At 38.2% G+C, this 26,895-nt stretch overlaps 1 protein-coding gene across 1 annotated transcript in view; it reads right to left on the bottom strand.

The window, feature by feature from the left end:
* The window catches only part of DYNC1LI1 (dynein cytoplasmic 1 light intermediate chain 1), a 28,384-nt gene extending 1,960 nt beyond the window's left edge, over window positions 1-26,424 (bottom strand). Inside the window, exons 1-12 of the mRNA XM_016198829.2 lie at window positions 26,264-26,424; window positions 25,987-26,060; window positions 13,361-13,477; window positions 12,411-12,641; window positions 10,258-10,427; window positions 7,900-7,993; window positions 5,262-5,397; window positions 4,542-4,653; window positions 3,005-3,064; window positions 2,833-2,877; window positions 1,803-1,923; window positions 945-1,100 (exon numbers count right to left, since the gene is read on the bottom strand). Coding sequence (XP_016054315.2) covers window positions 945-1,100; window positions 1,803-1,923; window positions 2,833-2,877; window positions 3,005-3,064; window positions 4,542-4,653; window positions 5,262-5,397; window positions 7,900-7,993; window positions 10,258-10,427; window positions 12,411-12,641; window positions 13,361-13,477; window positions 25,987-26,060; window positions 26,264-26,409 — 1,462 coding nt within the window. The 5' untranslated portion in view covers window positions 26,410-26,424. The remainder of the gene's footprint in view (window positions 1-944; window positions 1,101-1,802; window positions 1,924-2,832; window positions 2,878-3,004; window positions 3,065-4,541; window positions 4,654-5,261; window positions 5,398-7,899; window positions 7,994-10,257; window positions 10,428-12,410; window positions 12,642-13,360; window positions 13,478-25,986; window positions 26,061-26,263) is intronic.
* Between the last annotated feature and the right edge of the window lie 471 nt (window positions 26,425-26,895).

Genomic DNA, 26,895 nt, shown 5'->3' with positions numbered 1-26,895 from the left:
TAAAAAGTCTGTTTAAAGAGCAACAAGAGAAAAATAAACGAAACTTGTTCAAAATTCAAAACTTGTGTGCTACAAAGGGCACCATCAAGAAAGTAAAAGGACAACCAAAACAATGGGGGAAAACATTTGCACGTCCTTTATCTGGTAAGGGTCTAGTAAACAGATATTCAAAGAATACTAAAACTCAACAGTAAGAAGTCAAATAACCTAATTTAAAAATGGGCAGAGGATCTGAACGGACATTTCTCTGAAGAAGATATACAAATGGTCAATAAACACACGAAAAGATTTTCAACAGCATTAGCCCTCAGGGAAACGCAAATCAAAATCACAATGAGAGGCCTTGATGGACACGGGGATCTTCAGACACTGGGGTCGCTCTAACCAAAAAGATGGGCAGTGACAGATGCTGAGGAGGATGTGGAGCAGCTGGGACCCCAGGACCCTGCTGCTGGGAATGTAGTTCAGAGCAGCACATTCCCAACAGCCAGGAAGTGGAAACAATGTAAATGTCCATCCGCTGATGAATGGGTAACGAAAATGTGGCATACCCACACAATGGAATTTCATTCAGCAGTAAAAAATGTATATATATTGGAATATTGAAACATGGATGAATCTTGAAAACATTATGTTAAAGAAGCCATAGAGAGTATGATTCCATTTATATGAAATCTCCAGATAAGCAAGTCCACAGAGACAGGAAGCAGATTAGTGTTTCCTAGGGCTGGAGGTTTCTGGGGAGGGAAGGAGTAACTGCTAATAGGTTGGAGGTTTCTTTTTGGAGAGATGAAAATATTCTAAAATTAGATTATGGTGATGGTTTGCAGAATTCTGTAACTATACTCACACTTGAACTGTACACTTTAAATGAATGAACTTCACAGTATGTAAATTATATTTCAATAAAGCTATTTTTTTTAAAAAGCTCCAGGTAACTATACCTGACTTTTTGGCAGATGGTGGTAAGCCACTACTTCCACCTCCAGCCCCAGCTCCAGGGCTGCCACCACCAACACTGGGGCCTCCTGGAGAACCAGTCTTTTTACTCAGCAAACTATTGAAGAAATTTGCCAGGACACCTTCACTTGTAGCTCCAGCTATAGAACAAAAAACAAAAACTTTCAATCAAAACATCAGGTTTTTCTACAAATTATTTTAATAATCGCACACAGAAAATGAACAATAGGCTTGAAATTTAAGAGCTGTATGTCCCGAATTCAAGTCTAGTTTGATCTTTAGAGGTTGGGTACTTCTCTAATCTATTCATATACAAAATAAAATATAAATAACCTTTAAAATTAAGTGTAAGATAATTATTTAGAAATTAGAACATTATTTTTTTAAAGGCCAAAGACATTTTAAACAAACAGATGCTAGTTGCTAATGTATCTCTGCTTTCAAAGGGGTTCTTCAAAAATATAACTTGAAAAATATCTGCCTCAAGCATTACAAAAAGTTACCTAATCCTCCTACATGATTATGCATATAGTTTTTTTCTTCCTGTTAACAGCAGGTAACCTATTATTATAAAAACATAAATTCCTTCAATAACCTACCACAGGAGAATGACTAAATAAACACAAAGCTTTCGTAAAGCTTACATCATAGAAATGACATATTAAGACTATACTGTAAAATGGTTCTCAGTCTGATTAACGATGAGATTACATCTACAGAGACAAAGATTAGAAGCTATTGCACAAAAATAAAAATTGCTATGGTAAAAGGGGATTCTAGGCAGATTTCTTTCTATTGTAAACTGTATTGTGTTGTTTTCTCCAAGAAAGAGAGAAATGTACCTTTCATGTTTGGATCAATTTTTTTTGAGCCAGCAGGGATGGGTGACACGCTAGCAACATTGGACGACACTGATCTGTTTGGTGTTCGAGGGGAGCCTCCTGGGACTCTTGGTGAGGCATCCTATGTAAGAAGAGGAAAGCCACGATTATAGAAACTGAAAACTTTCAACTTTACAACATTTCTTATTATAAAAAGAAATTACTTTGCAACTGTACCTCATCTGTTCTTTCACACTGCAAACCACTGACAAAAATGTTTAGCAATCATGTTCTCATTATTAGAAAATACCAGAGGACCATCACATTTTAGAATACTAATTTTCCCTTCAGCAGAAAAAGAACGTGTTGAATAATGAAGGGTGGCTATGAATACAAGTTTGAGAGTCAGATCTGGGTCTCTATGTGGCCTGACATCCTACCAGCTGTGTGATCTCAGGTATGCCAATGTCCTTCAAAGCTTCCATTTCCCCTACTGCAAGATGGGCTAATAATAGTTCCTGCCACAATATATCCTGTTGTGAGGATTTATAAAATAACACACATAAAGGTTCAGCACAGTAACCGAGGCACGGCAAATATTGCAAAATAGATCTTTACCATTTAAGTCATCTAAAAGGGAGTAAAGTTTATCTTTAAAAATCTCACAAATTCCAGAAGAATTCTTAGTTCAAGTTTATATCAAAGTGCACCCACATGAGACATGTATCTGGTTAAGAAATAAAGAGCTAAAGCAGTATGCACTGCATTTTTTTTTAATCCTCACCGGAGGATCTTTTTCCCATTGCTTTTCAGAGAGTGGAAGGGAAGAGAGAGAGAGAGAAACATTGATGTGCGAGAGACACATCAATTGGTTGCCTCCTGCATGTGCCCCAACCTGCGCGGGGATCGAGCCTGCAACCGAGGGTATGTGTCCTTGGCAGGAATCAAACCAGGGACCCTTCAGTCCATGGGCGAACACTCTAACCACTAAGATAAACCGGCTAGGGCTGCACTGCATTTTAATAATTTTGTCAAAATCTGTAATACTGACCACAGGCCTGCCAGCTGCAGTTGGTGGTTGCTTTGCTAAAAGGGTCTGAAAAACACAAAAGAATTCTAGGTTAGATATTCATAACATGTATTGCTGTATTTTTAAAGTAACTATGTACAATAAGAGTTTACCCATTAACCATACTAAGTCTGCTTCTTAAGTAATTTCGTACCTGTAGCTTCATAAGAAACACTTGGTCGTCTTCTGCCATAATTTCCTTCTCATGCACAAACTGGAATGAACAATGAGCAGTGCATAAATGAGCAAGTCTAGAAACAGTAGAAGCAGGGGCGTTTGCAACTCATTTTCCTAATTATTCAGCAGAGAGAAGAGCCATTCCATTCTTATCTCAGGGAAACCAGGAGCAAGTTGCTTTTCACACACACTTGGTCTATTTTCCACCCAGTAGCCAGAGTGATCCTTTTAAAAGGTTAGGTCAGATTACATCACTCCTCTGCTCAAACTCCCCCTCTCAGCACTTTCCATCCCTCTAAGAAGGAAATCCAAAGTCCTAACTGCAGTCCCAGTGAGGCCCCACAAGACCGTAACTCTGCCTTTCATCTCTGCACCCCTGCACATTCCTGCCTCAGGGCACGTGCACTTCCAGTTCCCTCAGCCTTCACCATTCTCCCCTCAGCACAGACCTCCCGAACCACGCCAACAACAGCGGCCCAGGCCTCCCTTTCTCCCCTCCGCTTCGCTTCCTTAACGCTTCTGACCACTTGAGAGATGGCCCCTGTATGGATTTATGTTATGTTACATCACACCCCCCTACTTAGCACCTAGTGCCTGAACAATAGCTCAATAAAGACAACTAAAACAAAGCATAATTTGTTGGTAAAAGAGAAACGGGGGAAAACCATTGCTTTTTGATGTGTGCATTTCTTTTAATAAAAATCCAAACCAAATACCATGCCAACTGATTTTTCATTTGACATTACTTTTCTAATTTCTGATTACCCACAAACAGAAGACAGCTGCTGAATGTAAATGTTTGGATTCTTAAGTAAGACTCTTATTGTATGTTAGAGCAAAATTACTTTTTCTCGAAACATCCAAATTAAAAGTCAGTGAGAAGTACTATACACAAACACTCACTTTATACAACTTTTCAGAAACATCTGTAATACCTAACTAGAGAACACCATAAACTGCTTAACATGAAATTAAGATATATGAAGAAAGCATGTTTTCTAGAACCCAATTGAACAGAAGTAAGTGACATGTAACAGTGAAGGCTAAATCTCAATATAAGAAACTGGAAGCTCCTGGGTAGCAGAGGTAATCCATGACTGTGGAGAAGGTCCAAGATCTGCCTCAATGGTTAGAAGCTAATGGAATTATTCCCCCAATGTTTTCTTGGCTTTTGGCTAAACTCTAGGTTAGCAAGTCCACAGCTTCTACCTATTCAAACTGTTCAAGATCCACATACTCATACTAATCTATGATTTCCTTTAGAATATGGACTCTGAACTAATATTTTCTAATATAAGTATGCCAAAGGCTAAGGCATGACTCAGTAACTGAACAGCTGATTTATATTGTGATAAAACAGATCTTTATTTTGAATGACACATTACCCGCACTCAAATTACACTTGGAAACCCCTCTGAGAGAACCCTTTTACCTTTCTACCTGACAATCTTAAAATTATGGACCCCCCTCAGTTTAAAAGCCGAAGTATTGAGACTATATACTAAAACGGTTACCTTTCGAACGGGTGGTTTAGTTATAATGTCTTCAAAATTATCTTCTGCTTTTAATGTTTGAAAATTTTCATGTAATATTCCTATTTTCTTATCATTATCCCACCCTGCTGGACTGGAAAGAAACACACATTAGAAATTTTCAAGCATTTACACAGTCACTCTTTCATTCAAGCCACCATCACATTAAAGAGAACATTTTTATGAAAATAAATTTGACCAGTTATGGAAAACTAATCAGCTTTTTAAATTATAGTGCTCAAGTCATAGTTTACTAATTTCTACTTAAAATGATTATCAATCTTCCTTATTTAAAAATGCCATTATAGTTTTTTGGGGGGGCAGTAGTGATTGGTGGTAATTATTCCTACCTCCTAATTTTATTCAGATAACTTTTTAAAAGCATGTCTAAATTATACATTGGGTGCTTTATGGAATCATAACCAATTAAAGAGTAAGTAGATATACTTGTATATACACCCAACGGATTGCTATAATAAAATGGCCTTTCGAAAAGGGCTCAGGCCCTTTTCTAAAAGATAAATCTAAAAGACAATGATAAATAGGTCAGGGCAGGTTATAAATAAAACAGTCTAGGAACAGATTCTCACCTACTTATTATGGAAAGGTCTACTGGTCTTACCTCAAAAATGAAAGTGATGACTCCCCATCAAATTATAGCAACAATACATGATAAAATAATATATTTAAGTGTATACTTACATAAATACTGCATCTTTTTCCACCACAACAGCAGGAATCTTATACGGAAATCCATATAGTTTCTGAACGATGTATTTATATACTAAATCTATATTTTTGTTTTCTTTTACTGAAGTGTAAATAAGAGCTGCACCATCTGAACGGATGTTAAAGAAATTTCTGGGCAAATTCCATCAGGTACCATAAAGGTACCATCAGGTACCATAAAGTTCTCATTCTCAGCCTAACATTCACTGCTACATGATTTATTAGTTCAAAAATCATCTCTAAAGGTATATTATATGGTAAGTGAAAATTTCAAAAGTATAAAATACATACAGGTTAAAATGCAGATAAAACATTGTATAATAAACTACAATAAAATAACACCAGAAGTCTCATTAAATCAAGAAAGAAAAGGTAAATTTAATAATGCTGACACCACTACCATCTCTATTTAAAGCACATGAAGAGGCAATTTCTTTTTGTTTTTAAGCTTTCTAAATTTCATGGAGGGGTATTATTTATCAACAACTGTTTTGCTTGCCTTTTCAACAAAAATGGTTTGCACTAGTATCTCTTATGGTTTTTACTAGGTCCAGGAATGAGGACTTTGGGGACAAAGCCCAAGAGACCCATAAAAGAGAGAAGATGAACCAATAGGTATTACCAGGAAGCTTTCGGAAATGATCCAAAGTAGATTTCATGACCAAAACTTGAGATAAGACAACCTCACATGATGATAGATTAAAGTTGATCCTAACTTTTATCTAACCAACGTGATAGATCAAAAGAGGCCTGTGGGAAAAGGGTCAATGTGACTACTGACAGATAATGCGATCAGACAGGCTATGAGAAATTCTGTGACCACTGCTAAGGACCACTTTCTAGCACTGGCCATAGTGTCCTGAGAGAGATGGTAACTTAGGCCATAAAGAAATGCTGGGAATGGGATGACTTCTGATCTGGGATATTCATACTTTCTAGGACATGAACCTAAAAGCGGTATTGCTAAATACTACTTATCATAAATCTTGGTAGAAACAAATATCATAATCTTAAATAAAAGCTTAATTGTGTAAATTTTTCATTAATGATCTTTCTCTTGAGAGCCAATGGATGATCATTTGAAACATTTCTACAGCTGAAAAATTTGCATTGCAATTAAAATTTAAAAAATAAAGATTACTTTGCACTGTTACCCTCACTCACTGATACACACACACACCCCTCACTATCTTGAAGTGACTTGTGACATTCTGTATTCTTTTAAAGTCAACTAGCTCTACTAAAAGGCTGTAATTATTTCAGTGGACAGCTTCCTTCCTGATTACATTTCTCTATGTACATTTTCAAGTGGAGCATTAAATACACGTTAAAGAGACTGTTCTCCAATTTTGTAATCTTCAAGGATGAAAAAGGCTTTATATACCTACTTCAACCACTTCCACTTTTTTTCTTTCTGAAGGCCCTTAAGTAGACAAACGCCCTTTAATTCAACCTGACTCGGCCACTGTGTGACTTGAGAGGACAAGGGGCCGTGCAGAGAACAAAGTGCTGAAGGAAGGAGGGAGGGGAGCGGCCAGCGCCAGTGATCTTACCCCCTTGTTCCGCTCGGCTTCCTATTAAGTGGTCCCTGATTTAAATGGCCATTAATGAAAACGAAAATCTACTAACGCTGCGGACACTCATATGTTACTTATGATTCCTGCCTACTCCTAATACCATGTCCTCCCTTTCCAGAGCCGAAAGCCCGCAGGCCCCGGAGCACTCAGGTTGCGGTGGCTTCCAGGCAATCCCCCGAGGCACCCGCTCCCAGCCCCTTATCCTGCCTTCAGATGTACCTTAGTCACCGGCTCACCTAACCCTCGCCACCCACACTGCACAAGATTCCTCAGGACAGCTTTTCCAACCTGGTGATTATCAAAGTCACCCAGAAAGTTTTCAGAAGCACAGATTCTCCAGCTAACCTAGGCGCGCCCGTTCAGTAAGCCTTAGATGGGCACGGCCAGATTTTGAAACCACTGCTTTACACTATTTGTGGAGATAACATACTAAACATTAAAAATGAGAACACACAAACCTAAATGTTGATCTTCCCCACCGCCCACCCAATAAATGAATGCCACTTTTTGGGGGGGTAGTCTGGTTTCATTTATTCAGACTCTATAACAGAATGTCAATCACGTAATGGCCAGCTAAAGGATTATTAATTATACTAATAATACTGAATTATTCTACGTGTAACTTGGAATTGGACTTTTAAAAAAAGATAATACATACTGGTTTGATAACAATTTCACCTCAGCATTTTAGGACATAAACATATTGGTGGCATGAATTCGGCTTTCTAATCAGAATGTTTACAATGCTAACTCATTAGAATTTTCTAAATAAGATTAATAATTATTTTTCTTCAGCATAGTACTTTAAACACAGCAAGTCAAATTTATATATTTCAAAACTTGCTTTTATATTTCAAAATACCCAGATATAAATGATTTGAGAGCTATATGAAATTTCCAACCAGAGGCAGAAGGAACAAAGCTTATAGAATTTCTAAAGTCCATCAGTTTGATTCCTTTCTTTAAAAAAATAAAAACACACCAACAAAAAACAGGTAAGGGACATTGTAGCAATTAATGTATTAAAAGGATACACTGTAAACAAAACTTCCGGATATGTGACTGAATAAAATCAAAATGTTCATCTTTGTAGTCATGCTCTTTCTCCAACACACTAATGGCATCACACTGTAGAATTAAAATAATTTAAAAACAATATGTTAACTTAAAATAATCAAAATTAAATATAATGCTTCAAACAGTTCCATTCTGGGTGCGGGACTATCACAAAGCTACCACTTTAATATGGTGGCTGAACAATAGGACCTAGAATATCAATTACTCCTATTTGTCTAGAGACATTTAGCTGGAATCTTAAGACTAATAAACAATTTTTTTTTTAAAGCATTGAATTCTAAGTTATATTGAATGTGGTGAGAACGCTAAAGAGTAAGTTTTAGCACAGAAAGGAGTAAGGACAGGACAAGCTTATAGTACTTGCTAATTCAACTACTACATCCTAGAACAAGGGTTTTAGGATCTAAAATCTATTCTAGTTCTATAAAACACTGTATCCAGGGAGGCTGCACCTCGCACTATTTCCTCTTTGTTCCTGTTTATCTGATAACTCTGTTGACCTTCATTTCTTTCCTGGTGCTTTTTCACTCTCACTACAATTTCACCAATATCAAAAAAAGGGGAATTAATTACAAGCTATTTTTAAAATGGCACCTGTACAATCAATAAAACAAATTCTAAATTCTACTTGCTATACAAAAATGTTACAGGAAAAAAAGGCATGTTCAAACATCATATCCAAATAACTTCATCACCTTAGAACCTTTCTGAATTAAAGGTATAAAATATAAAAATAAATCCTCAATAATGTTCATTATACCTAATATTAGTTTGGGGTCAAATCTGATATTTAAGTTTTGTTCTGCATATATACATCATAGAACAGAGTCTCGTTGTACAACAGTGATGTCGCATGTTTGTCCATTTCATAGGACATGGAGAGTAATTATATCAAATGATTAAAGACACTTATAATTACTGTACTGTTGATTTGTGACATGTTTGGTGAAGTATGCTAGTTTAGTACAGAAATCTTTAACTGAAATAAGAGGGTCTGGACCTAAGGCAAGAAGCTTCGTTCTCTGAACCTTGATGTCCAGTCTTTAAGCTGAGTTGAACTGCCATTCTTCATCCACCCTGACATACACATTCTCCCACCCCCTACACATTTTAAAAGCTCTTAAACTGAAAAACAACTGATGGTGCTTTAGATTCTGTGAAGTACAGTAGATGATCTCTTCTGGCTTGAAATTTTTTATGAATCTATGACTCATTATTTAATGATTCAGATCCCTTTAAGCTTAATATTTTTCATTTGGAAATTTATGAGGCAAGTTGTAATGGAAAATAGGAAAATATCTGCCAATAAAAAGCTCTTTGCCAAACAAAACAAATCACACACAAAAGGATTCTAGTGTGACAGTTTAAAGACAGTTTAAAAGAAAAGGTGTAAGTAACAATTAACTAAACCAGAATCATCACTTGAAAAGCAGATAAGACTTGACTTAAATGCTACCCTTCCCCAATTGTTACTGGTAAATTTTGTAATGTTTAAAGTAAAACTTAAGCTAAATTTAAAATTTTTACCATTTTTATCCCAAAGATGAATAAATTCCATACCCTCCTTCAATTATATGTGCAAATTTTGTTACCAAAAATATTAATAATTTTAGATCTGAAAAGGGTTTATTTGTTTTGTCATTTTCTTAACTATTCCATAACTTACAAACAATAAAGACATACTACTTAGGACCAAATGGGGAGAAGATAAACTTGAAATATAAATTATTTTTAAAGGAAATTTGAATTTATTCTAAAGTGTATAAAGTGACAGACTAAATGGACAGAATTTTGATTTTAGCAATCCTATCAGAAACTCTTTAGTAAATAAGTAAAAAGCCCCTGATAACTGCATATCAACTTTTATATAATGAGTGCTTAAAAGTTTATTTTAGATGCTAAAAGTAGGTGTTTAAAGGTCTATTTTATTCTAAGTACATAATCTTCTCCTTGTATTAGGATATTAGTATACCAAAACTTAATGTGAAAAACTTATAAAAATTAATAATTAACTTATCATCTTACCTGTAATTATTTCTACTAAACTGACTGTATCATGAAGTCTAACTAGAATTTGGAAAATGATACTCAATCACAAACAGAATATCTGAAATAACATTTTCTTTCAAATAAACTAGGATTAAGATCCTAAAACCAACACGTGAATATCATTCAATTATTTTAAACTATTATTTCTATTTGTTAAGAAAAATTATCTAGAAAAAGAATGTCAACTTCAAAAGGGGTCTGGGAAACAAAACACTTGTTCATCCTTGGTTAACATCAGTAACAGGATCTCTAGGAAGCAAACTAACCTTTGTGCAAACTACTAGTACTGGAATGCCCAAGTTATGTGTAAGTGTATCCGCACCCAGGGGTAAAACCACACTGTCGTCTTTGTCTTCCTGCGACACGGTATTTCTTCTCTGAGGAGAAGCTGGGAAATCTTCTCCTGGCTCTACATATTCTTGAAAGTCTCTAATCACTGAAAATCAAAGTAAATTAATTTAATACACAGTTTAGAAATTGCTTCTTTTCAGCAGGTAGCTTTTTCTGCCATAATCTAAATTCATATTTTACTAGTGTTTACACTTGGTATTGTGTAAAAGAAGAAACAAAGAGGGTTTATGAAATCTATTTCAAGGACAGTACAGAAACCCTGGACCCATGTTAATTATCAGGAGGCAAGTACAACACTGAATGCCTCCAAAGAGTGGGGTTCAACGTAGGCCTGGTTCAGTTTGTGCAAATTACTTCAGGCAAGTCACAATCTAGCTTTGTCTCCCGCCTTCTCTAATTCACAAAGGGCACTGAAAAAGGTAAAAGAAAAATATGTGTGTGGGGGGAGGTATGGGGATTCTACAATTTAAAAGACAGTCCTAGATGACTTCCTACATATTAGCTTCCTTCTCTAAGCCCTTTAGCAGGTCTCCCTTCACATAGGTGCGATCCTGGGCCATATTCAGTCTATAACCCTCGTGAGAATTAAGAGATATTACCAATGCTGACAAATTTTCAGAACTCATTTGCAAGGCTGTCAAAACCTTCACTTAAAACAAGTTAAGGTGAATGTATCAAGAGCCTAACAATATACTTTGACTCAGTAATTACTCTTTGAGGAATTCTCAAGGAAACAACCAGGGATTGCCATGAAGATTGCTTTTCATGTTTAAAAGCAAAACAAATCTGGAAACAAATTATTCACAGCATAGGGTTAAAACAGTACATGAGGGAATGTTATACAGAGACATAAAGGAGGAAAGTGTCTAAAACTTACATGGGGTCAAGGGAGAGGAAATCCTGAACACTTGAGTGCAGTTCCTCCAAGTACAGAAGGACATGCATATACCTTTAGCAGCTCTGGTAGCTACTACCCTTCAAATCAGGGGCTGAAATCTAACAGTGGTTCTCAAGTTTTAGAATGCACTCGAGTTTCTGATTTAGTCGTCTGGGGTGGGGCCTGAGAACGTGTATTTCTGACTAGTCCCCAGCTGTACTGCTACTGATGCTGCTAGTCCTGGTACTGCTACTATAGCATAAATTTGGGGGGGAGGGGGGACAGGCAATGGCCAACAGGGGAAAAAAGGTACAGATTAGGAGCAGTTAGACATCTTTTTCAATGACTTAGGACATATATTCTCTTAAGTTTTTACTGTTTCCTTGTATATAAATTCCAGTAAGCTGTCAATTCTCCCCCAAAAGCTATTATCAACTAACAATAACAAAGAAAAGCAGCATTCCAACTGTATATTTTCTTAAGCAAAGTGCAACATGGACAAATGAAGCACTCTCGGTGAAATTCAGAACCACGACAACTGGATTACAACCTGTTAGAAATGACCCATATCATTTTCATACCTTCCATGAAAACTTCCAATTTACGTGGGCATGTACAAAATATGTTATGTACTTTGTGAGTCATAAAACCAGCTTAACATCTTTATACAGGGTGTCCCAAAAAATGTATACACAGTATGAATAACTATAAAGGCTGTGTTTATTAAAATACATTTCATTTTCAAAATGTAATAGAATCTACAGACATTGTGTGTATACATTTTTTGGGACACCCTATATTTAGCTTGTTAACATCTTTTTGGACATATTTCATTTTGACAAGGTTGATAAGATTGTTCTGCTTATCAAGAAATAAAACTACTGAAAATGAGCAGCTGAAGAAAGACTCACATTTTTTTTATCTTGAAAACAACTTTTCAAAATGAACACATATGGCCTTTTGGCAAAGGAGCAAAGGCACCTCTGCGAAAAAGTCTGCCATTATGTATATGCTTCCAACTTAAAACTATATTAAAACCTAGCACAGCATTTAAACTGAATGTCAAAAACAGTTCTCACATTATGTTTCCTTCATTAAACCTTATTTCAAAGTCAAAAATTCCTAATAATTATGATTGCCAGTTAGGAAATTTGTATTCGAAATCTGTATTAATATTTCTAGACTACTCACACTTTTGTTCCATTTCTTTCATTTCTTCAGGAGGAATTTTCAATTTGTCAATATGTTCTCTAACAACACTTGCCCATTTCTGTAAAGAATCCAAAGCAGTCCAAGGCTTTGACATGTCAACCACCAGCAGAACTAGAGTGTCCTTCAGAGAAATGGCATCCAGTGAAAACTTAAGGAGGCCCTTGTGATACAGATCTCCATCTAAGATCCATATATTACATCTTGTTTGATCTACAACAGACAAAGGAAAGTTACCAAGGCAACAGGATTAAGTTACTTCATCATTCAACTAACAATACTACTAAGTATTTTAGGGCATCTCCACAGGTAATGTCTCTTTTGACAAGGCTCAACTACTTAGGTCACATCTACCAATCTAGTAAAGGCCTATCAAATATTCAGGAAAATGATTTAACTGCCAACACGGAACACCAGCATCCTCTACTTCATACTTCTCAATCCCAAACCACAGACTGAATAACATATTGCTATTCTTACCATCAGCAGAAAGAGCTATGCATATTCAAGATATTATATATAAAAATGAGAAGGCAAGTGATCTACAGGAAAAAAAAAAAGGCTGATCAGATAAGAAAAGCTGGGGAGATGACATTTTTATGTCAAAAAATGACAAGAAGATAAGGGGAGTCAGCAAACAATCATAGGATACTATTATTTCACTATCTGAGGGAAAATGAACTGAAAAATTGAAATTCTTCAATGACAGCAAGAAAGCTGAAGTCTATATACCAGAATACCTTAAGATGTTTAAAAGTATCACTATATGAATCCCAACCCCAAACCAATAAATACATGCCTAAGCATAACTATTTACTGTTGACATGACATAGTAGGACTCTTAGTAAAGAATGGCATACTCAAAGACTACTATGAGCAGAGGGCACCCTGGAAAGACTTCAGGAAACAGGTTACAAACAGATGACACTCACCATCCCTGTCTTCATCGTGAACATTTAAGTACAAATACTCCAATCCTCTCCCTTTCTTGTACTCCTCTATTCCCTGAATTTTTCTTATTAAGCTTGTTTTCCCAGCTCCATCTTCACCTGGAAAAAAGAACAAATCTTTTAAATTATAACACAGACACTCACACACACACGGATGCTTTCTAGTGCCAAGTGAAAAACCTAACGGGAACTAGCTTCAACCAGAAGGGTAGTTAGATGGAAAATAACCAGGAAACTACAGAGTTGAAGAAGCAGACTTCACCTCCAGGATTTTCTCTCCTGGGTCTCTGTTCCTCTTGTCAAGTCTCCTGTTCTATCCTATTACAGATGGCTTCCTCTGTGGATATTTTTCAGGAAGTTCAACCCTTATGTCATCACAGTTTAATCTACAAGGAACAAAAGACTTGTAGCTCTTTCAGCTTTCAGTCTGAAGAATCTCAGGCTAACACTCTTAACTGGTGCAGTGTGGGTCATGTGCCTACACGCGGGTCACTCGTGGAGGAGAGATGGTATATCAAAACCGACCAGGGCAGGGAACTGTGACCTCACCAAAACCATGTAGCTATAAGAAATGTGCATCAAGGGAAGGGGTGGCAGTTGGGTGTAGTAAGTTGGGTAAGAACAAAGGTAGAGGGAATATAGAACAGACAAAAAACAAAACAGATTTTAAAACTATTAATAGCAAAACAATCCTGTGATTTACACTTGGCACAAGTTTAAAAGAAGGCTAGCTAGTCAATGTTTTGGTGAGGATTTTTTTTCATATTGTGACTTTATTTAAATACTACATGTTACTGTTTCATAAATTTATTTAGTTATTAGCAATATTATGTTAATAGTAGTTTCTTGGATCTAAGGGCTTATTCCTGGAGATTCATGAGTTCTCTCAGAATTTAAAAACTGTTTTCATTTTCAGTTAAGCTTTAAAAAAATTATATATGTCTTAGATCTTGTGCATGACCATCTTTATATCTAAATGCTGCCACAAGACTGCAGTACCACCTCTGCACTGCTATTTATAACCCTACTGGTGCCAAGCTAAGGCCAAGTGATGAAGACAGAACAAGCATGCCAGACTCAAAACAAGGGTCACAGAGCAGTCAGCTCCAGAGTCAGTCGTACTGGCCGGACTGGTTCTTTCTATGAACCATTTTCCAACGCTTCATAGCAATAAATGTAGCCTTAAATAGGCAATAAAGAATTTGTCATTAAATGAGTACTTATCTTTCAGTACTACTTTTACAGTGTCCTATTAAAATGGCCCATCAAAATAACAGCTTGGGCTGAAAACAGTGATATGTATGATAATGACAACGATTCCCATGACAATCCATCATGCTTAAAATGGAAATAATAAAGTTAACCAGTGAAATGTAAAATACACAAGTACTTATGTCTACTATTAAACCCAAATGGCATTTAATTTCAGTAAAACATCATTTGTTATACTGAGTGCTAACCTGAATTTTATGAGTTCTATAGTTTTGATGGCATTGAATTTATAATGTTTTGCTTTTGTAATTGTTCAAGAACTATAAACAAAAAGAATTTAAAGAATTTATATCTAGTCACCTCAATAGGCATGAGCATTAGACATAAAAATAATTTAAATCACCATGTAGGGAGATCATAAAAACCTTTTAAAGAGTGTCTGAATAGGCAGAGTAGAGGATTTTTATGGCAGTGAAACTATTCTGTATGATACTATAATGTTAGATACATGTCATTACACATTTGTGAAAACCCATATAATGTACAACACCAAGAATGAACCCTCCTGTAAACTATGGACTTTAGGTGATAACATGTCAATGTTGGTTCATCGATTGCAATAATTGTAATAAATGTGGCACCCTGTGGGATGTTGATAGTGGGGGAGATTTTGCAAATGTGGGGACAGGGGATATTCAGAAACTCTGTACTTCCCACTCAATTTTGCTGTGAACCTACACCTGCTCTAAAAAATAGTTTATTAACTTTAAAAACATATTTTTAAAAAAGATTTCTCTTATGGCAGGATGCTTTCCTAAAAGGAGTCCTTGAAGTTAAAAGTCCTCTAACTGAAAAATGATTATTCCAAAAAACATGTTATGTATTATAAGCAAAAGCTTAGTGCCCAGACTTATGATAGAAGCTTACATCAACAATACAGTGTTCAACAAGAATTTCCTAAAGTATATACAGATCCATAAAACTAGGCAGTAATTAAATAAAACTTCATTTAATATGACACAAGATTTACCTTATTTCTTTAATTCTCATTTTGGTTGTTAGATAGTAAAAAGATGCCTTAAAAAGAGTAAAAAATTTCAGATGAAGGAGGGAGTCAGGGATGGACAAAAAAAGATGAAGGGGATTAAGAGATACAAATTTCCAGTTATAAAATAAATAAGACCTGGGATATAATGTACAGTGTATGGAAAATAGTCAATACTATTGTAATAACTTTATACAGTGGCAAAGGGTTACTATACGCATCATCCTGATAATAAGGTATATAAATGTCGCATCACCATGCTGTACATCTGAAACTAATGTACTTCAATAAAAAAGAAAGGGAATAAGTATATACTTCTGGGGCAAAAACAAAAACTAGACCAGTGTATTTCAACTTATTTTTAATATTTCAAAAAACTCAAAATAAAGGTTTCTGAATAAAAATTTATAAACTCATAGATAATCTTAGGTATAAGCAAAAGAATAAAACCACAACAATATCAGGTAGAAATAATCATTGACAATTTGGTTATCTCTGATGGTCATATTATGAGTGATTCTTTAACTAAGTTGCATCTTCCTTTGAGTTTATCTAATTCTAATTTTTAAAGGTTTAATAGGCTCAGAACAATTCTGGGCCCAAATTCATGACATCAAAAGTATTGTCAATCTTAGCCACATATGCTCTATATTTTAAGTTCTGCAACTATCACTAGAGCATAGATGTTTCCTTTTTCTAAGGACTGAATACAAGATACTCATGAGACCAGAGGTTATGGTTCTCAAAAATGTATCAGACTCACCTGGGGAGCCTGTTAAAGCACACATTGCTGGGCCTCACCTCCTGAGTTTCTGATTCAGTAAAGCTGGGGTGGGGCCTGAGAATCTGCATTTCTAACAACTTCCCAGTGTTACTGATGCTGCTGGCCTGGGACCACTCTGAGAACCAGTGCATTAGACATTTACTACACTAAGCAAAGCAGTAGGAATACAAGTATCCACAGGTCAAAGTTACTGTCCTCTAGGAGCTCATAAATTGGAGAGGGAAAACAAACAGGAGACAAAGCCAAGATACTATCATTAGGACTACACTAGAGATAAGGGACAAACTAGGAAGCCAGCCCTAAGGGAAAACTCTGGTTTTGCTTGGAACTGAGAAAGGGCTTTGAAGAGAAGGTAACATTTTGCCAAATCTTGTAGTGTTAATAAGCCATGGAGAGTTAGTCATTCTAGGAAGCACAGGAAGCACTGACAGATGCTGGAGGTAAAGAAGTGTCCTAGAAGGGACAAATAATTTGCATGCATGACATTTAGAATGTAAGGGGGGGAAAAGCCAGAAGGTGAGAACAAACAGGGGATGTCAGATCATGAAGGGCATGTTATGCCAGGCTGAGATGGTTATAGACATTATCATGAAGATAATGGGTAGAAGACTCCCTGTTACAGCTTCAATAACACTGCCCTCTCCTATTCTACCACTTACCTCAGATGAGGTTGGTCTTAAGCCTTCCCTGTACATTGCTCTTCCATTCTCACCCCACGTCTGTGTTCCCCGGGGTTCCTTCTTCAGTCCTCTACTCTTCTCACTGTATGTGGAGCTCCAGGAGAATCTCCATGCATGACTGCAATACCACCTACACTTGCTGACCCAGTTTTCCTTCCAGCCTCAGCCTCTCCTGAACGGGGGACTGGTCATAACTACTTCGATGTCCCATAAATACCTCAAATTTCAACATGCTCAAAAGCATATCATTATCTTCTACCTTTCCCCAGCACACTCATTTATGTGATTATTAATATAAGGCTCCAACCTCAAGGCCTTTATATTCACTTTTCCCTCTACCTTGAAGATGCTCTCTTGAGAAATCCATGTCGCTTAACTTTCTTCCCACCTTCTCCCAACTATCACTTCCTCAGGCAGGCTGCCCCTAACCACCTAACTTAAAATCACAACTGCCAACATTCCTATTCCTTCCTGTTTTATTTTTTTCCATTGAACTTACAAACATAATATATATTTTACTTAGTCACTCCCTACCCCCAAAAGCTCCAGAACAGGCATTTTGTGTTTTGTTTCCTGCTGCAGCTCCAGTGCCCAAAGAGTACCTGGAACTAAATCATCTTTAATGGCCAAACAATTCAAAAAACAAAAGTCACTAAATTCCAAATTATATTTAGAAAACAACACACAGTGACTAACAGTTTGAGGAATAAAATAAAAAAAATATATTACATACATACTTCATTGTATGCAATTAATATACCTTTAAAGTGGCAAGTGGGGCCTGACCCACCTGGCTCAGCAGTCGAGCATTAACCTATGATCCAGGAGATCGCAGTTCGATTCCTGGTCAGGGCACATGCCTGGGTTGCGGGCTCGATCCCCAGTGAAGGGCATGCAGGAGGCAGCTGATCAATGACTCTCTCATCACTGATGTTTCCCTCTCTCTCTCTCCCTTCCTCTCTCTGAAATCAATAACGACATATTTAAAAAATTAAAAAATTTTAAAAAAGAGTGGCAAGTAGGGCAATGGAGCCTGTGCGGCTTCAAACAATGATGAAAGGATTCATCTTTGATTGTCTATAAACTGTAAGAAAGCTTTATCTTTAGTTCCTTGGCCTTCAGCTGGCAGTGAAACAGACATACCAGCTTTACATGTGCCAGCCAAATAGTTAATGATCTGTAAACATACACTTCCACAAGTAGAGAGTTCCTGCTTAAACAACCTAATATGAAAGTCCTTCTACAAAGTGAAGAACCTTATAGTAATGGTGCTAAAATTATTCTCCAAATATCTTATCTAAATTTGCACTTTTATATTAAATTTTCGTAATAAGGGCATATCTTTAAAACAAATCAAAACATTTCATTAAGTTAAATTTTTTCCTAACAAAACCATTTTCATGTCCTCATCCAGGTGTTGAGAAACTTTTTCTGTAAAGGACTAGGTCGCCAATATTTTAGGCTTTGAAGGTTACATAAGGCCTCTGTTACATATTTATCTTTGTGGGGGGGTTTCCGACTCTTAAAAAATGTGAATAAACAAACCCCATACTTAGCTTGCTGGCCACACAAAAACAGTCTACAGGCCAAAGCCTGTCCCAGTGGATGGACCAAAGGAGGAAAGATTTGTTAATCAGATTACAGTGAAATTTTCCACAGTAAATAAACCTATATTCCAAATTATTTGTCTGAACCCAGTCCAAATTAGTCACTCTCTGTGAGCCAAGTATAAGATCCAAGAACTTCAGCTGTACCATAAAGCAGTAACAGCCATCAATTCTCACTTCTTCTCAGCTCAAATTTGAAAACCAAATTGATTCCAAAAGAAAATCACCTTAAACAAAGTCACCAAAACAGTGTAGGAGAAAAGGTGTGCTCATAATACTGTTTTATCTACCCAGCAGATCTCTAATTCAACAACAGGATGTAATGTCCATAAACTTTACAATGATAATTTGATTAACAGATAAAAAATGAGAAGATTTAGAAGATATAATTTCTAAATGCAACATTGTCACCATTATTTGAGTGAACCTGGGCAAGTCAGGTATTCCCATTTGTTCCCTGCCTTCTAAATAGAGGTGGTAAAACCAATATCTATGGTGATGGATTTAAAGTTCTATGACTTATCATTCATTATTTCTTGATCAGTGATACACTAGAAATAAAATTCCTTTGTAAGAATTCAGTGGTGTTCTAAAACACATAAAAACATTAACCATGTGAAAATGAGCAGTCAAAGCAAAACACTTGAGTACACAATACATGAATAATAGCTATCTTGAACACTTCAACGTATGCCACTGTTTGAAGTGTTTTACAACCATCTCACATAATCCTCACGATAATCCTAAAAAGTAAACATAAGTCTGAAAGATTAAGCAACCTGCTAAAGAAAGGTTGTGATCTGAATCCAGCAACGCTTCTAAACACTATAGATGCTCCATTGTTCCTGGAGCAGCCTCCAGTCCTGGCCAGCTCAAGATGAAGAGGAATGACAAAAGGGACAATAAAGCAGTACTCTGCCTCCCAGTTCTCCCAGTTTCCTTTCCCGTTGCCCTGAAGGCTCAAGTATTGGACTCTCCTTGCTTTGCACAGGTTTGTGTGCCTGATGCCGAGAGCTTTGATACACATTTCCACACCTCTGCTAGAAACACTGTGACTCACAGCATCATGATAATCAGAACAGAGAGAATTCTGGCCTGCCATATTCCTTCCTTATCCAAGTGAGGTATCAACATTGTAAAGTTGACATTTTTGATTTGGCCATTCATGACGTAAAATAAATCATCCGATTTTATCTGAAAGCCTTGATGACAAGAGCTGTGAGGGGTCTTCACTGGAACAACTTTTGAGCTCAGACCTTTTGAGCTCAAACCTTCTGCATGGCCTCCCATAGGTTATCTGGATGACTCAGGCAATGTGGGGGCTTTGGTCCCCTCCCTTGCCTCAGCTGGCAAGGCTGGGAGAGGCCACTGTTAACCAGTTGCAGCATCTGCACCCAGTGGTTGTAGAAGAACATTTATGCATGGTTGTTCAAGATTACATCCCTCCGATATGTTAAGGAGTACCTATATATTGCAAAGTTAGACAAACCCAATTTTGAATCCTAGAGCAGCTGTGTAACCTGGGGCTCAAAATTCTCTTCTGTAAAACACTGAACATGCTACATAATAAAACACCTACCAGAACACCCAAGTAACAGGCATAATGCATGTTACCATCCCACTGGCTGACCAAGATCCTACCTTTGAATATCATCAATCAGCAATCCACACTACATTAAAAAATAAGAACTTGTCCTTTATCATTTCCCTCACCCTAACAGACTGACTAGACAGGAACTGAAAACCATTGAGTGTAATTCAATAAACATTTACAAAGGCCAATAAATGCTAATCCCAATGGTTAACAACAGTCCCTATGCTCCAGAAGGTCAAAGTCGCACTAAAGCAATAATTTTTAATCAACAAATATGGTATATATTCTACATTAAATTGCCTTTAAATTAAGATGGCAATTTTTAACCTACCTACCAGATAGGCAAAGATTAAAATGAATAATCCTCAGTATTGGTGATTGTGCTAGACAAACAAGTACTCTCACATACTGATAGTGGGAAGGTAAGTGGTACAACGTTCCTAGAAGACTGTTTGGTAATGTACAGAAAGGCTTAAAAGATATATACTTTTGATCTAGCAACTCAACTCATAGGAATTTATCCCTAAGATAATACTGGACAAGTAGAAAGTAAAGTATAACAATAATAATCTACTAATCAATTATTATTATGGTATAGCCATAGATGGTATTCAGTCACTGAAAGGGAGAAATCCATTATCTACTGCCATTAAAAAAACCCTCTGAGAGATAAAGCAAAGAACTTAAACGTTATAAGCATAACCCATGTACACAGACATTGGCCTGGGGAAGGCCTAGGGGTGAGGTGGATGAGGAGTGGAGGGGTTCAATGGGGGTGAAAAGGGGACATCTGTAACATTTTCAACAATAAAGGAACTTTAAAAAAAACAAAACGCCTCTGATTTCAAAACAGTGTATAAGGTATGAGCCTATTTTGTTTAAAAAACACACACACAAATATACACATAGAAAAAATGAACAGTGATTATCTCTAGGTGGTGGGATCATACATTATCTTCATTTCTTTGTCAATTTTTTCTCTCTCTAGCAAAAAATATGTAATACTTTTATAATTTAAAATAAGGAGTCTCAGTTTTGAAATAAAGATGTTTTAGACATAATTTCTTTTAGTTCTTTTAATCCCATGAAGTATGAAAGATCTCAGTGAGCATGTCAGGAGGTTGTTATTTGCCCACAAGTCCCCAGGTTCAAATGGTAGGAAGGGGCTGACTCCCAGGTGTGGTAGCTTCAGGTAAGGGCCCCACCAAACCTGAGCTGCCCTGGTCCTTCTTACCAGGTTTTAAGTACTGCATCATGTTCCCTTGACCACAGGCCCCGTGTTCTCTCCTCCCCACTCTATTTGGCAAAATTATATTCAGATACCACCTTCTCAACAAAATCTTATGTGACCTATTATCAATTACATCATACTGACATATTTGACTTTTACCACTTTCGAGTCCTTTCCCCCCAGTTTATAAGGTCCTGGAGGCAGGGACAGAGTCTTAGCCCTGTTTTCCCCGTATGACTCAGCGAAGTATTTTATGCACAGCACGTTCTGATAAATGTCTGATGAATAAATGAATAAAGAGGTAACCGTGAGGTCTTTCTAACAGCCACTGCCCTGGTTTTACAAATAAAATAATGCCCAAAAGGTTAGTTCATGGTCACTTAATAACAGAGTCCCATGCTGAACTTGGGTCCTTTCTCTTTCCTAACTCAAGGCTCTTCTAGGTTTTGCATTTTCAAAGCGCTTTTGCTGACATTCTCTCGTGTGGAATTCACACAGCTGAATTACCACTCTACGGTGATGGCCTTTAATCCCAGCTTCTCACAAGATTAACAGTTTCAGACTGAACAATCTCATTATCTTTAGAGTGAGCCCTCACAGAGAAAACCATCCATTTCTCACCAAGCTCCTTCTCTGAACAGATGTCTAGTTCCACTGTGTATATCTTGAGGTTTCCTACTTGCAATACTTCAAGCCATTTTAGAAGCTACTTTTATTCCTGAATAAGAAAAGACTGTTTCAAACATACTTCCTGATGATGCGCAGCATTATGTGGGATTTTTCTGGCCACACACTATCCTGGACCAGTGCCTTCAGGGGAAAAAAAAGAGGCTCTAGATTTCTCCCCCGGGTGGAGGAAGAGCCCACATCTCCAAGGAAATATTTGATTAACTTAAACCTAGTTATATCTTCAAAACATTTCTTTAAAAATATTTAATACCTCAAAAGCTTTAGAATTTAAAAAAAATTACAGACTGGCAGATCAGACAAGACTTCAGAGATCACTAAATCCAAATATCTTAATTTACAGATGAGAAAGACAACACTTACATGATTTACCAAAGGACCAACTAGTTTGCATTAATTCATGTTGACCTCAAATCAGAAAGTTATACTGATGTCCTATCTATAAGCCAGGCACTGTACTGGAGCCCAAGTCTCCATAAGTATCTTAGTAGACAAAGAATTCAATTAATCTAAATCAATGAGATTTCTTACAATGAAACTGATACATCTGAAGAATCAGATTAAATTCCTTAATAACTGCTAAACACCTTCTTATGTTTCCTACAAAGAAAGCTCTATTTTCCTCTAGGGAGACAGTCCAGTGTATAGGTTAAGAATACTGACTCTGGGTCCAGGCCGCACAATTTAGAATTCTTGCGTTGCCTCTTTCTGGCCATGTAACCCTACAGCAATTTACTCAACAGCTCTGTGTCCACTTCCTGATGTTTAAGGGAATAATCAGAGTATGTAAGCAATCTTACGTTGCTAGTACATGTAAGTGTTCTACAAATATTGGTCATTCTTCTTATTATTGTCATTATTATTTTCCTTAAGGAGTTTTCTTATCAAAACATGAGAAAGTAACCAAGATATGAAGAAAGTGCCCTTAAAAGCAGCTATTAAAATATAATTACAATCACTGTAGTAGAAATTGATTAAATATAAAGATAAAAAAATAATTCCTAAAAGGACAATTTACGAGTCAAATCCTACTTAAAATACATGCATGCACACACACACAACATGCAGAAGAAGTTTTGCCTTTAATATGAAAAACAAAGTTTACTGAAGCTCGTTCTCAATGGTTAAACACTAATGTCATAGTTTTGGGGGTTAAGCCTAGGTAGTTAAGTGCTTAAAAACAAGTGCCACGGAAAGAGTGGTGTCCCTTAATAAGCTACATTCAAGAATTCCACAAATATTTGGATTTCAATTTCACTCAAAGATAGCCTTTTAAAAAGTTGTGCAGTAGGAAGAGCACACAGCACTCTCCCGTGTAGGAACTTCCATTGAACTGGAAAGCCATGCCAAAGTCACAGAACACAGGATCTTTATAGCTATGTGACCTTGGAAAACTCACTTGAAAGGTCTCTAAAGCTCACTACCTCGTCCAAAAACTGGTGCTACCACCTACCTCCCAGACCTGGGTGGGGCAAGGAGGATGAGGAGGTGAACTATGATTTACATGAAAACGCTTTGCGAATGGCTCCCACGTTACTAGTCCTGCCTCTTCTTCTACAGGCAATCGGAGTGTAGGGTAAGCAGCAAGCTAAGGTGAAACTGCAGTTGTGTCTGGGCTGCATTAAGCTTTGATCATCATTCCTATTCTAGGCTGTTTCTGGAAACATAAAACCTTGTTATAGTCTCAGATTTGGTTTTTGAAAAATGGGACTCCAGAGATCACCATAATTCACGAAAGGCATATTAGCGCCCACCATCCTCCTGCCTAGCAGCTTCAAACTCCTAACAAAGAAAACCACAATCCCTATTTATATATTTATTCCCTCACCAGCATAGACTGAATGCTGCCATAATATGTGATGGTAAAATGTCTTTAAGAAATCTTTACAGGTATTTTAGGAAATTAATCCTATTATATAATTAGTATAAAAATCTGTTATTAGCTTCTTCCAAAACTGAAAAGAACTTTGATGAAAATCCCAATAGTACTCAAATAAAAATTTTAATTTCAAGCTCGTATAACTTGATACTAAATGAAGCTTTATGAACTGTTAAGCTCATAAAAAAAGGAAATTTAATCTATTCTAAGTATGGAGGAATGGAAGAGACTGGGGCCTCTAAGTACACTCAGTCACATGCATTGACCCACTGTCAAAAGCAGGTTTTTTTAAAAAGCATGGTAAAAAAATCCAAAAAAACAAAAAACATGGTGCAACTTTAGGGCAAATTAGAACATCAAGAAATGAACAAAACTGTCACTTTTGTTTCACTACAAACAGAACCATCTAAATAATATCTAATGCACAGGAATAACTGGAACTTATAAAATGAAAACAAAATTCAGGATTCTTATCTTTACAATGGCAATATTTGAAAAGAAGTCTTAACTTAAAATAATTAAAATGTAATTCACTGCAATGAAGTCACATTGTCTTAAATCCAGTCTAATTTACTAATCAATAGTAATTTGTTTAAATTAGTAAATTTCAAACATTTTCTGGATTTTATTTTTGCTTTTGGATCCTAATCTATGCAGGCACTAATTCAATTTTTAAAAAGAAAGCTGATAAGATATTTTCTAATCCAGTTAAGACAAGTCCACCATAAAAAGTCACGGTGCTGTTATCACTTGACGCTAGGAGGTAGGCATTCTTATTTTTATAATATCCATTTTCAAGATGAAGAAACTGAGTTTTATAGAAGAAACTTGCTTAAGATTACCCAGCTGGTAAGGTAAAAACTAATTTTTCAACTAGTTCCATGTAACTTTAAAGAAGATCAAGAATTGCATTCTAGCTTGGCAGCAGTTCATGAAAATAAGTAAATTTGTTTCTATCTATACACAGCTATTAAAAGCAGACCCTGTAAAATATATTCGACTTGCTTCTTATTTTTAGATGTACATAGCAAGAATAGTCTTGAGACATCAATACCAAAGTTTTTAAGTGTAACCATCATCTTATAAGCTAAACGGCGATATCTCCCATTTAAAAAGGGAAGAAATATCTCATGTAAATGACTCAGGAGCCAAGCCTGCAAAAATACGAACCTGTGAATCGTTGCCCCTCGCCGTCCTCTACCCCGCCCCCAGATTCAGTAAAGAAACAAAATACATAACTTCCCGAGAACAGTGGGTATACAGAACGACCAGGAGAATGGAGACAGTAGACCATTCTCCTCAATACATCCATTTGGCCCAAGGGACTGAACTATGAAGGTGTTCTACTGCCCTTTGTAAATTTCAGAATTATAAGTGGCAGTTAAAAAGGCAGCTGCAACACGAGACCATTGTACGCCAAAAGGCCGAATCGAACGAGAACATTTACCACGATCACCAGGGCTCATGTCTAGCTTCTCCGTCAATTATACAAAGAGTCAGCTATTAAATATTAATGGCATGCCATTTGCACAGGAGCTCTTGAGAAAGAGCCTCCTGCTACCGATTTTGGTTATGAAAGAAAAAACGTCCTTATTTTCTAGGTAAGCCCCACGCCACTAGAATCCCTCAGATGGGCTATCGCATTCTGTCCTTGCCGGGGACGGTTGTCAGGGCCTCCCCACACCCAAGGGGGAGGGAGGGCTCTGGAAAGGGCGGGTCCCAGCCGGTCCCCGGGCAGGGGTCCGGGTTCTCCTTCTCCCCCAGCTGTCAGCGGCAGGTCGCGCGGCGGGGCGGGGCCAGGGTCCGCAGTCCGCACAAAGCCGAGCGGGCAGAGCCACCGGACCCTGGCCGGGGTGGGAGCCGGGCGGAGCGAGGCGGGGGACACTTACCCAGCAGCAGTACGTTCTTCCCCGCGGGGAGCTTGGATCGCGAGCGGGTGGAGACCTCGCTGAGGATGCAGGACCTAACGGGGAGCAAGGCGCACGCTGAGGCCGGGGGCCGCGGCCGCAGCGCGGGAGGGATGGACACGGCCTCGGCGCGCCTGCGAGGGCGCTGCCCAGAACGCAGTGGCCTGGGCCCGGCGCCGAGCTCCGGCGGGCGCGGATCCCGAGGTGTCCGAGGGACCGGGAGCGCTAGCGGGGACCCAGGGAGGGGTGGGGTCGTTACCAAAGGTTCTGCCCGTCCTCGTCGTCGCCCGCTGCGGCGCCGCCGTTGCCCGATGTTAGCTCGTTGGCCAAGGAGCCGCCCGTGTAAGTCGAGGCTAATCCCGGCGGAGAAGAGCCGAAGGAGCTGACTCGCCCCACAGCCGCCATTTTGGTCGGGAATCAAACCACTCCCGGCAAAGCTGAATGAGCCAGGCGGCTGCGGCGGCTGCGGCGGCGGCGGCGGGAACCCGGATATGGAGCGTTCGGCTCACGGGAGCGGGGCGTGGTCTGTGGGGGCGGAGCTCCGGGCCCCGCGGGGACTGAGGGTGGGTGCAAGCGCCGACTGCGCGTGCGCTGGAGGCTGGCGGGCGCCGAGGGATGCGCGTGCGCGTGCGCGTACCGCCGGGAGGGCCCGTCTGCCGCAGCCCCGGCAACGCTGAGCTCAGCGTGTTGAACCGCTTCCCAACGCCCGGTCGCCGCCCTGAATTGGGGTGTGTCAGGTGAACAGTGCTCCCTCCCCTTCCTCAGTCGGGCCCACGAACCCCGCAGCCGGTGTGGCATTCCTGCGCTGTCGCTGCCGTCCCACCCTTCAGGCTGAGCGGCGGTCCCCCGCCTGCGCTCGGGCTTCGGGGGTGCCGAGGTGGAAACGGGCCG

Source organism: Miniopterus natalensis, chromosome 15, assembly GCF_054644295.1.
Source record: "Miniopterus natalensis isolate mMinNat1 chromosome 15, mMinNat1.hap1, whole genome shotgun sequence".
Lineage (NCBI taxonomy): Eukaryota > Metazoa > Chordata > Mammalia > Chiroptera > Miniopteridae > Miniopterus > Miniopterus natalensis.
The sequence above is the reverse complement of the archived record's forward strand: the minus strand, read 5'-3'. Positions and strand labels throughout refer to the sequence as shown.